Source organism: Parasteatoda tepidariorum, chromosome 10 (genome assembly GCF_982258835.1).
Source record: "Parasteatoda tepidariorum strain Cologne lab strain chromosome 10, Ptep-v5.0, whole genome shotgun sequence".
NCBI classification, from domain to species: Eukaryota; Metazoa; Arthropoda; class Arachnida; order Araneae; family Theridiidae; genus Parasteatoda; species Parasteatoda tepidariorum.
The window spans coordinates 17,199,310-17,212,902 of NC_141764.1; the positions used below are offsets into that span (position 1 = coordinate 17,199,310).

At 27.0% G+C, this 13,593-nt stretch overlaps 1 protein-coding gene across 2 annotated transcripts in view; it reads right to left on the bottom strand.

Annotated features, from left to right (window-relative positions):
- Positions 1-5,248: 5,248 nt before the first annotated feature.
- LOC107450666 (homeobox protein abdominal-A homolog) overlaps positions 5,249-13,593 on the bottom strand; it is a 49,331-nt gene continuing 40,986 nt past the window's right edge. Inside the window, exon 2 of one of the 2 annotated variants that reach the window (XM_016066514.4) lies at positions 5,249-6,902. In XM_016066514.4, the coding sequence (XP_015922000.1) occupies positions 6,511-6,902 (392 nt within the window). In that variant the 3' untranslated portion in view covers positions 5,249-6,510. Of the gene's footprint in view, positions 6,918-13,593 lie in introns of both variants that reach the window. The other variant, XM_016066513.4, reaches the window with a different exon arrangement.

The window sequence follows — 13,593 nt, forward strand, 5'->3', positions numbered from 1 at the left end:
AAGAGAAGTATAGAGGTTTTTGGTGAACACTATACACATAGAAAAGTACACTGACAAAAACATTGAAGGACAATTACAATAGATAAATACGTATATTTAAGCAACTGATGCTTCAGTTGGCGTAATTTACATTTTTTTTTTAAAAACATGTCTTATCAAAACAAGGTAGCATCTTTAAAAGAACATTTATTTTCAAGGAAAAATAGATTTTTAGGAATATGTAAACATAATTAAAAATAATTGAAATATAAATACCAACACAGCACATTTTAATTAATGTTAACGTCTCAAAAACATAATATATTTTTATGTTGTTCTGGACATATATCTTTAAATCATAGAAATGTAACACTTTGAAGAATATGGAATACTTCTTATGGATATTTTATTTGAAATATTTCATCTGGTTGGAAATTGTTATTTATTATGGTTGCTCATACCTGATTCAAAAATAATCAGAACGAAATTCTTCTAAAAAACATTGAGGACTGGGCCAAAATGTTATTTATGATATGGAAGTAATAAAAAAATTTCGATTCTTAGAGACATTAATGTTAGGAACGTATCAAAAATTTTAAGCATTAAGCATCTAAAATAATGTTGTGCTATGTGGATAAAATTTGACGGCTTAATGCGATTTTTAATTGTTGAATGAAGATATTTGTGAAATTCTTTTCTAACATTCATGTAATTAAAACTGCGCACAATAATTAAATAGTTGCATAGTTGTAGAACAAGTGTACAATAATTGAATAGTTATATAAGAGTGTTAAATATTACTAAAATTTCCTATGCAATCAAAGAAAAATAATGAGCAAAATAAAAAATAATTTTTTTTATCGTATTGCGTCAATTTTTATGGTTTGTGATAGTTAAATAGATTGATTTAACTAAAATGGCAATTTAAATTTGTCTAACTTGAATAAATAGGATTAGTTATTAAAATAAAAATTGCATTATGAATAGAAAATTGTACAAGTTCTTTTAATAATAAATTGTTTTAAAATGTATATGAAATTCTAGAAAGATTTTACAATAGTCTTTAAGTTTATGTAATACAAAATATTAGTTTTAATTAAGGCAGATAGGTAAGAAGTGATGTAATAATCAAGATGTTCAAAACAAAATAATGTAAATAGAACCATGCATTTGTCAGTTGAAATATAATTAATGCATTTATGATAATAGAATAAATGTAAAATATTAAGATAATCTGATGAAAATAGGATTATTGTACATTTGTTGAATAACTGCGCAATAACTGATCAATAACACAATAATGAAACGATTTTAAAATTATGGAATAATTGTAAATGGTTTATGTGACTCATATGCATAGTGTTGAGTATTGATTAAAGATTCGCTAATAATTTATGATTAAATTTTATTTTTCATCAGAGAAAATTTTATCAATATACTTTTCTTACATAATAGTAAATAGACTTTAGGAAAAGATTATAATTGTTTAAAAAAAGTTCTAAAATTTAAAAAAAAAAAAAATAAAAACTGAAACAGCCTTAAGATACTTTTATTGTAAAATTACAAATATAATTCATTTATGCATTAATACATCTATTCAGATTGTTGTGAGTTTTGAATAGTAAAACAGAAATATTTGAATAAAAAAATTTTTCACCAGAGATAACTTTCTGGATAATTTTTTTTTAAATGATAGTTAGAAAAGGTAGGAAAAATTATGTTTTGAAGTAATTCCTAAAAATCTTTCCCAAAAAGTTCTGAAATTAAATATCCCAAAAATCTTTTTTTTCTTGAAGAATCGAGAAAATAACTCTTGTTTTGATAACGCAAGTTTTTATATTACATATAAATATTATTCTTATTGCCACCGGACACAAATAGAAAAATTTTTTTAATAAAAAAATTTATTCGTAATTATATAATGATATTCAGAAAAATCTCAATCATTCCTTCACTATTTTTCAAAATGATCGAGAGGGCTGAAAATATTCAATAAAATAACAGAGATATTCCTTATTAGAATTTAAGGGCTTATCTTTGACAAGCATTTTATTAATACAACAAATAATCACGACGTCATTGCTAAGTAAGAATTAGAAAACATGTTGTATGTTTGTATTGCTTATATATATATCAATATTGAATTTAACCCTTTTATGTTATAACAGTACTTAAAAGTTCATATTACTAGAAATTTTAAAGCCACGTTGAGCATAATATCGACACTAACTTTTTTAATGTTGAACTGATGTTTCCATAAAAAAGAAAAAGAAAAAAAAAGCTGCCAGCGAAAAAGGAGCACTTAAACAATTTTATGAATATCATGTCAGATTAATATTAATGTCATTGAGCTCAAATTTTATATAATTAAATATTAATCGACTTCAAAACTTAATTTATACGCAATTATTAGTCGAAATGATCATGGAAAGGAACATTTTGTTCTTCATAATAATATAAAACAAAATTATTAGGACTCTTAAGTATCACTAAATTTTTTTTCTAAATTCCAATAATTATATTTAATCGCGATAAGAAAATATAAAAATAATATCTATAATAGTAGTGTTGTTAAAAAATGTTTTAAAATGAAACGCCACATAGTTTTTTTTAATATTTTTAATTATTCACAAGATTTACCCCCTCAGTGGCTATTACAAATTAGTACATTATGTATAATAACATTATTAAATATATTATATAAATTGTGTTACATAAATCTAAAAAAATTAATATAAAATTAATAATTTTCGCAAACTTCACATTAAACGTTACATATAAATTAATTTTCAAAAATTATTTAATTACATTTGAAAATAAGTATTTAATTACATTAAATCCGTATTCAATTACCTGATTTAAATCAGCCGTTAAATTCTTATATTTATTAAAGTAGTCTTATTTTTCCTACTGATTTTCTTCCAAGGATCTTGTTTTCGTTAATCTTAATTTCGTGCTTTATTTCTCGTTTTTTTTTTTTTTTTTTTTTTTTTTTAAACTTTGTAAAAGTATTTCTTATTATTGATATTTCTTACATACGATAGTACGGCTCCACTTTAATAAAATAGGGTTCAACTTAACATCTTATAAAAGCAGCAATTTTGTACGATATTATGGTTCAACGTGCATTGCAACGCAATCTTTGTTCAGCATTCAAATTGCATCATAGACATTACACTTCTAAAATGAATTTATGTTTAAAAATGTTTGATTTTTGATTAAAAAAAATAAACGTTAAAAATGCATAATTTTTATTCATTTATTAATTTTTAAAAGATATAAATTAATTATGTGATTGATTAAATTTTATAAGTAAATTTATATTTATAAAATACTAATTTATTTAAAGAAATTAATGACTCGACTTTCAATGACACGAGCATTCATACAAAAGAAAATATTATAAAAAATATTCTATATACAAAAGAAAATTATGAAATTATGGAAAATATTATACAAAAGTTAATGTATAATATAGTAGGAAAAAATTTATAAGACCTTCATATATGTGATCAATGTTTAACATGTTTTTGAAAGAATTTAATGCTCATTTTCTACACTTTAAGACCTTAAAACATAAAGAATTAAATAAGTTGTAATACCAATATTTTTAACAGAATTAGTTTTGAAAATAATTTTTTTAATAACTTTCAAATGATTTTTAAAGATGTTACAAACAACTTTATATTTCTGTAAATAACTAATATTAAATTATCTAAACGACAAATATTATCTTATCACCAAATACAACAAATATAATGCTTTATAACTGAAATAATTCTAAGCGTTTGCTTCCATTTTAGTTTAAAAATAGTAACAAGAATGCGTAATATTTTAAAAAAAAATCACAGGGTTTTAAATTTGCCCAAAATTATAGTTAAAAGCAACAATTTTTAATATAAAAAGATTATCACAAAAAATACCAACTATGATTCACGGCAATAAACAAACATTTCAACAGTCATATATAAACAGAAATAAAGCCTAAATACAAGGAAATAAATGTTTACCTTCATTAAAGGTTTATAAAAATTGCAGACAGAAACACTTGCTCGTAAGGAAATGAATTTGAATATATTCTTGTTTTTATTTTCAAATTAAAGTTTTTTTTTTTGTAAGTTTACATTTTAAATATTGCGTATTATGGCAAGAATTAGACATTTGTGTGAATGAGTTCAAATATATACCTGTTTTTATATTTATTATCAGTTATTTTTTTAACATATTTACATTTTAAATATTTCGCATTATGGAAAAATAAGACATTTAAGTGAATGAGAATGTGAATATATTGTTTTTATTTTCAAATAAAAGTTATTTGTTCACATTTTAATAATTTAAAATTTAAATATTGAAACATTAACATAACTTTACATAAGCATGTAAACATTGAAAGTTTTAATAATTGTTTTTTACACATTTAATTAAAAGTTATTCATTTTTTAATTTTTCTTGTTTAAATATTTTTGCACTTTTAATATTGATCTTTATGGTAGAAAGAGGATTTTTTTGTGAATAAGATTTGTATGCGATATGCAATAGAGCTGGATAATTTAGCAACATATCGAAAAGGAGGTTTTCCAAACGGTAACAATAAATCGTGAATACCATTTCAAGCAACGATAGTTATCAACAAGGATGATAGCACGATCATTATCACAGTAATAAATAATGAATAGAATTATATATTGAGTGCAGATAAAAATTATCAAATCCAGTGATATTGTTGATAAATTTAATTTCGTTAAAAAATATTGGCCAAATTACAATTTACTTAAATTAATTAAATTAGAAAATATCATGATTTATTGTTGAGCATTCATACTTCCATGTGATATACCACAATATTGAGATTGTAATATAATCCAGTGACAGGGCATTAAATTTCCAATCATTTGTGTGTATTAAAACTGTGTATTACTGATTGTATATTAATGTCCTTACGATGTACATCTTCCGTTTCACACATTCCGCCACAATATTAACTATTTTACTATTATATTGTTATCATATGTAATCGAACAAAAACGAAATTTTGAGCAATGCTTTTATAAAATTTGAAATTCATATTTGCTGTTTTATTGTAAAGCACTTAAGACGCTTATTCATAATACCTCCATTATGAAAAAAATATCAGGATGTTTTGAGCAAGTTGATTAATAAAATAGCTAATTAAAATTCTTAATATTTTTCCTTACATTTATATTCTGATCAAGTTTATTCATTTTATCTTTTATATGTGTTACTTATTTCATTCATAATATTTCCATTTTATTTTTTCTTCCTTAAACTGCCAAACATAGCGTCGGCCTTAACACATTAATGACTAAAAGATGTTTAAAGTTAAGTGCCTAATTTAGATTTAAAAAGGAGAAATCAATTTAGGTGTAAGTATAAAGCAAGTTTAGGATTAAAAATAAATTACTATATGATGTTAAAGTGCAAATGTAAATTGTTGTATTAAATTTAAATAAAAAGGGCAAGATAAGATTTCTAAAAATTGGCCTAGTTAATTCAATAATTAATTAACATTTCAATGAACTTGAGATGTAAATAATTATAATAAAATCATAGAATATATGCTCATTTCATTTCCTTATTTCATCATTAAAACTACATAACTTTTTTTTCAACTTACAGTACGAATATTGTTGAATATATAATACATCAAAAACTATGTTCTGAAAATACTGTGAATAATCGAGTCCAAACACGTACAAATCACATTCTTTTCTTCCTTTTCTGGAACTTAAAGCATCGAACTGGATGAGAAAAACCAATAAAACAACAATTTAACAATGGAAATAGTTCCAAACTTAAGTACTAAATCAAATTATTGTTCGTAGGCTACATAACAACAAAACATGACACAACACCTTAAGAATTGCGGTATGCTTATAAATAATAAGCATACCACAAAATAACAATTAAGAAAACTAATCACAAACAAAACTGATGCTGTAAGATTTGTGGTGTGAAATGTAGGGTGTTTACAACATTTTGATGGGGGTTGTCATAAGTTTTTTTGTTTTCCTGAGAGACTAGTTCATTGCACCAGGAGTGAGCAGACGTACTCAATGAAAAAGCATACTGATTCTCCTCTTTAAACACACGGCATGCCATTTTATTAGTTCAGAATGCGAAAAAGAATTTAATAAATTAAAATGTTTACGAAAATCTCTCAAAAATTAAATGACAATACTTACACAAAGAAAGAACATCAAAGTTTGTAAGATGCGTGTGGAATATGAACAAACTGCAAACACACTCATCTGTTCTTTCTCGAAGACTCTTGGCTAATACTTTGCGGCAACAGTTCGTTTAAGTAGTTCTTACGTATCGGGTATGCAATGCAAGTACGTATATTTAGTACGATCACCGATAATAATCACACGTATATCATTAATGTCATTGTTAAGATTGTGTTAATACGTATATGCAACTCCAAAATATGGAACGTATCTATGGCATAAAGATGGTGTTTTTGTTCACCATACCAGTTACTTAATTACGGTTGTACCTGTTATTTAATTATGGTTTCGGATTTCTGATTTTGTCCTCTAATATGAGAGATGTGGGAGAAGTGATGATGGAAGGTGGGTGTTCAGATGAGGACTTCCTGTCCTCCCTCTTGGCTTGGTGGTCTACTCCATTCTTGTCTTTGTCCTCCTCTTTGACTTTGGAGGATTCCATACGAGCTTGTTCGTTGATTTCTTTGACGGCTCTCATCTCCTTCTTGAGCTTCATGCGTCGGTTTTGGAACCATATCTTTATTTGTCGCTCGGTGAGGCACAGGGCGTGAGCAATTTCTATACGCCGTCGGCGTGTTAAGTAGTGGTTGAAGTGAAATTCCTTCTCAAGTTCCAGCGTCTGGAATCGGGTGTAGGTTTGTCTTCCTCGCCGGCGAGGACAGCCATTCGGTCCTGCAAAGTTCAGGGCTACCATAAGAAACAACAATCAATTACACATTACTCTCCTTTGTTTAAAGCACATCAAGCACTGATAACTCAAGCAAAAATGAGGTTACAGACAAATTATTATTAGAAAAGTCAACAAGCTAAAATAGGAATATTTTTTATTCAGTTAATACCCTATTTTTTATAAACTTAAATGCCCAATCTTCTTATGAGTTTTGTTTCAGAAATTATTTTTCGATTCGGACAATTTTGAATGCGTCCATTGCGTTTGATCTATCCGTAGGATCTGCTTATCATCAACCATTTGCTTGGTCAATTTACAGTTGCTTTCATCATAACAAATATGAAAACGTTCTACTTTAATTACTATTTTTAAGGAAAACAAAGATGTACTTATTAAGTGTATACTTTTTGGTGCATATAACAGTAAAAATAGTTAGAAACCTCATTTTTTATACAGTATCAGTGCAAGAGTGCAATTTATGCAGCTATAACAATGTACATGAAAAGTTTATAATAGTTAGAAAATAAATACAAATATAAAATTAGGGAATAATAATAATATAAATGGACTCAAAAAATAACCCTGACTCAAAAAATAACCATGACTCAAAAAACCATGACTCAAAAAATAAGCATGAGTACAAAAATAAATGCTTTCAAATTTATATAAATGATTATGTTGTATTAATATTGTTTGGGAAAAATCATGTTTGAAGTTCACTTATGAAATTTTTTATTATTCATATACAGATCTAAAGTATGGATTAAATTATATCTATTTATTGATTAAAAATCGGATTTGATATTACAACCTGCAGAATTTAATGACTCCGATAAGTTTACTTAAATTAAAAACATTTACTTAAATTAAAAATATACTTTATTTTATTTGTAGCAATATTTAGTAGAGATGTTCAGATGAAAATGGTACCGCAGTGGACTGATCGTTAAGACACGGTTCTCAGCAGATCACCGAGATCAACCATCACTGGCTGCTGTCAGTTTTCGGGTGGGTGACCACTTGGATCAGTCTGCGTAGGGACCGAGGGTGTGCGGTATGGGTCCTCGTTAAACTTTTCTACCGTAAAATGCTCGACTTCACGTGCAGGTCATCGGGCTACCGAAGCGGGGGTGCCATCCCCTCTGCAGAGGATCAAAATTGTGATGGCATGTCTTCGGATCATCCTCAGGGATGCTTCCCAGACCGTCGCCAATAGCACATTGTGCAGCTCTAGTGCCACGTAAATCAACTACAACTACAACAACAGATGAAAATGCATTTAAGACGATGTTGGTTAATGCAAAACATTCGTTTAAAAATTTTTTTCATAAGACTGTACCCTTTTCCATGTCGTTTAAAAATAAAATAGTATAAATAAACGAAAGTCTTAACCATACTGGTATTTGAGAAACTCCAAAAGTATGATCTGCAATATGATTAATTCCTTTCATATTTCTATGCATGAAATGTTGACACAGGAAATTTTCGACAAAAAGAAAATTTTTGCATTTATAAAGTTTTGCATGTAAAAGATAAAGAATGTATTATTAATAGTTGTTGACATTTTCTTGTATTTTTGTTGTCATACAGGTTCATTATTAGCAATATATTGTTTATAATTTTCCACGCAGGAAAATAAAACTCTTTCTCCCTAAAAAATTTTATAACCAACTATACTTTGCTTTCATACTGAACTCAAGTATTACAAACAATTGAGCAACAAAATATTTTAGAATTTAAAACGGTACTGGTAATAAACTGTATTAGTGTAATAACACATATAGCAAACAGCTATTTATGCGCATGGAAATTTAAAATCTTCTGTTGCATGACTTTGAATTTTAGATTACATGTCTTTCAGATATTTAATTCTTATGATATTTATGTTTGATCAATTAATTACAATGCCATGCTTTCGAAATTTAAGGGATTATTTTTCAGTATGCCGAGATTAAATAATTAAAAAAATTCTAGATTAAATAATTGAATATGTTAACTTAAACTTAATTTACCGTTAATTTATGCTTAGGTGATTGGTTCGTTGGTAACATTAAAACACAAAGTAGTTCACGTTATATATTGATTTCGTGTACACGGATTAGAAGATTTTAGATGCTCCGGCTCTATCTCCTCTCCCAAATAATATGATAAGCTCCAGCTCCGCCTCCACTAAGGCTCCAACTCCGACAATTTTAACATGTATTTATGTGTGATTTTGAGTTTAGTTTTAATTTCAATTTTTTATAATAAAGGAAACATTTAAAAAAAATCATATAAAATATAATAATACATTTTCGTCAATTTACACAAGATGCAAAGTTAAAAATTTAAAACCTATTAAAATTTAATTTAATTTAAGATTGAGTTTTTCGTTAATTTTTAAGAAAAAAATTTTAGAATAAATCTTTCTTATATTTGATGTAAAATCATTACAAATGTATTATATTCCTCCGACAGAAACTTGACTAATGGGCAATGGGTATTGGTTAATGGGTCAAACTGAAATCAACATAAAGGAGTTCAACCGACTGATTTGAAATCAGAAACCCTCATTAATATCTTGCAATGTCGATCGAAATAATTTAGATGATATGCCTGAAAGTAAACAAGTGCTCCTAATGAGTTTTTCCTATAGTTAATGAAAATGAGGCAGTAAAAATATTGTATTTAGTTCTTGTTCATAAAGTATGCGCAGGTGAAAAGGTTTCCAATGAAAATTCCGACTAAGTCGCGTGAGTTTCTAAACCTGATTCACGAGTTCGGGACATTTCTTATCTTCTACGGAAGTTTTTCTCTAAATGCCCCAACAAGAAGAACCCATTGTTAAACTCACCTTCTGGTCTTATGTAAAAACCAGTTTACAGTCGACTTATTTAAAATATATTGATCGTAAACCACGCTAAAACAGTTCGCAATATTTATGTAAGCTATAAAGATACGAACGTAGTTAAGTGTTGTGTTCTGTCATTTTAAAAATCATTTTAGTTTGCATTAGTATTTGTTATTGCTTGTTCATATGATTATGAGTCCCTTAATAGCTCTTTTTTTCTCATTTTTTTTTAAGTTAATCAAACGATTAAAACATTTTAAATTATTTAAATTGAGAAATTTTTGGATTGTATTATTTATGTATCAATTTATTTTTCATGGCGTTATTTAAATTCAAGTATTTAGTACTTTATTTTTTGTTGTCGCTTTTGACTGATTATAATGGCTTATCAAATACATATACCTTATTTATGCAAAAAAAAATTTAAAAAAAGACAACAGTTTTTTAATCATTACTTTTTATTTCATGATTTGAATTTAAGTGTTCTCTAAATCCTAAAACAATTCTGCTAGAGTTTGTTCGTTCAAAAGAGCATTTAAATAAAAATAATAATTTCTTAAATGACTTAAATTGTTCACAGCTAGCTGTTCCAGCTGCAAAAGGAATTTTTTACTGCTGGTAAACTCGCAAGTATATTACATATTTGCGCATCGCAAATATATATAAAAAATATCTGTGCGATATATATATAATTTACAAATATATTAGATAAACATATCGCAAATAAATTTTTTTATATGTGTGCTTAAGCTATAAGCTAACAGTGTTTCTCTATACCAGAACATTATGTGAACAAAGTCTTTAAAATATATTATTAAAAATAACTTGAGACAGATTATTCTGCATCAAATAATTCATTGTGATGATTTTTTTTTGTCCAAAGGATAAACGTATAATTAAAAATTTTCAGGGATTTGCAAAAATCAACTTAAACTTAATCTTAAATAGAAATACCTATAGATATAAAAAGTAAGTTAAGGAAACAGTGAGGTCTACAAAGCATGCATTCTTAATGTTCATTCAGTAGTTTAATACGTTTTAGGAATTTTATTAAAAATAAACATAGAATAGAAGCAACGCTTTAATGAAATAATTATTAAGCTTTCTTAATTTTAATTCGTACTTTTCTTAGACATTCTAAGAAACAAAAAATGCATTTAATCTTAGCTGGTCAAACACATTTATGCATGTCAAAAAAGTTTGCATGGCAAATTATTCACTATTTTTATGAAATATACTAAGATTAAAGTTAAGATTTACACACCTTAAAACTATTTTTTTTTCGATCAAAAAACTAACTTTTTGTCCATTAACTCTTGCAATTTTTTAAACTTATCTTCGTAACTAATATTTTCCAGATATTCCAGTTGCAGATTGCAGTTACCATCCAATATTTTCTGAAAATCGAAAATCCGAAAAAAATGCATTAACTCAGCGAAAGAAGTAAGTTTTTGTGTCTAGATTTCTGATTGAAATTAGATTTTGCACTAATTAACTAGTATACTTGATATAGGGATTTCACCTTAATATGTAAAATTGCGGACAATAAATCGAAAGTTATTCAAAATAAAACCATTTTTGTTTTATGTTAAGACCAAGAATAAGAATAAATATTAAACAACATAAAAATAAATTTTGTCATATTTCAAACAGAGATTAACAATAATTAAATCAGAAAACATAGTCAACCAATATTTTTACACTGTGAACGTCTTATCTTAGAAATGAAATCAAAAATAACATATTTGTTATCAATCGATTTTTTTTAAGTTATGTTTTTTTGAAACACCAAAATCTCATAATGAGTTTTAACTTTAGTTCTGCCTCCCTCTCTAGAAGTCGCCTGAATTGTCTAAAATGGTGGAGTGAAAACCTTTTACCGTTGTCCTAAATGCCAGTTTCATCTGGCTACTCCCAAATATACCTTGGACTATGTTGGACTCAGCAGAGAGGAAATCTATAGTTTGTCTAAGGTAAGAACTCCACCCGCCACTAAGTCTGTGGCCGTATGCTGCTGTGGAAACAAGAATAGCGCTTTTCAGGGAGGGTAGCTTCTCTTCACTTTGGGTCTAACACAGTAGACCGAAGAAAAGATTCCCTTTCTTTCACCGAACCGAGCCAAAACCTGTCCAAAACAATGACCCCACAACCCTACTTGAAATAATTATACCTCGTTACCATAATCACCGCCATGAGTCCAGACGAATGGCTAGGGGAGTTCTGACTTTAGACAAACTATATTCTTCCTCTCTGTTTGTCATCGACATGCGGTTTATTTAACTGTGGTAGTCAACGGTTTATTTAACTGCGTCAGACCAGTTGGGAGATTAAAAAAAGAAAACCCTTGCTCTTGAAAAAAATATTTTATTGAAAAATCGTTTTAAGGGATGAAGTTCATGGTGTCATATAATAGTTTCAAGAAAATTTCATCAGTATTTAAATCATCCCTGATTGAATCTGAGCATAGATTTTGTCAATCTTTTTAAACTATGGACATTAGAGCATTAAAAAAAGGTAAAAAAGTATGCGAACTTTAAAAACTGATTTCCCCATATTTCATTGAATAAATTAAATTTCCACTATTGCCTTATTTCAAAATACTTTCAACTGAAATTTTTCAAAAATTTGCAAAAAATGAATACAAATTCGATCAAATGTCTGACAGCCATAAAATAAATGTAGCGGTCTATTAAAACTATACGGATGACCAATATTTGAACAACAATTCATTTTTGAGCATTAATGATTGACCTAAAAACAATAATAATGAATCTACCAATTAATCAAAGGATTCAATAAATCGAACAATTATGTAGTCTTTGTTATTTTACAATACTAGTTCCTTGTTAATACGACACGCAAATTGCATAGAACAAGTTAGAAAAAAAATTTCCAGTAAATCAAAAGGGTTATAATTAAGTACCCCGAGGCAATGTATAAACAATACAAAATGCGCATACCGCCAAGAATTACTGGAAATCGCCAAGTCGTGATGTTGTATGCGTAGAAGCTATGAATAAATAATCGAAATGCGTGTCTTATTTTCATATGAAATGAGGTTTCGTACACGATTTCTTATTAGGCCGGAAGTGAGGAAAGACGCCAAAAATTTCATTTTCGAATAATTTTTTTCCTCCTTTTTATCCAATCACGTTGATTTTGTTTTTTGTTTTTGATGATCATGTTTTCTAAAGTGATAAATTCAAGTTTAGTAAAGTACTTATCTTTGTTTCTTTTTTTTTTCTCATAAAGTAAAGAACGTGAAAATGATTTTAACCAGATTTGGAGAAGCAATAAATTTGAGTTTGCTCTGAGATTATCCTTTTGAAACTTGTTATTATTCATTTATTTAAGAGAAAGTGTTAGAGAATTTTTTAAAAAGGAATGCATTCTTATTTCTCTTGAATTATTTATTTTTCGACATAAATCTATTAATGTAATTTTTTTTTGTTTTTGTAATCTATACTTTAAATCCGAATTCATCAGAAAAAATACTTAAAATACTATTAATTACACTATTAGTTTTTTACGTATACCAAGGTTAAATAGATTTACGAAAATTCCAGTCCAAAAGAATTGGTTTTATTTAAATACTTTTGGTTTCTTCACCAAAATTTCATTCTTTTTTACATTGAATGCTAATTAAATAGTATAACTTTTTGTTTTTTAGGATCTGTAAAAATCAATATACATTTAAAAATATAAGTATACACTAAAAAAGCATAATATGCCAAATAGACCGAAAACAAATTACATGGATAGAAATTTAGAAAATTTAGACACTGGTTCAAAAGTAGAGTAATGAAAGCATGTTACAAATCTGCACACATTTTCGATTAGATTTTTTTAAGTTAATAATGCAG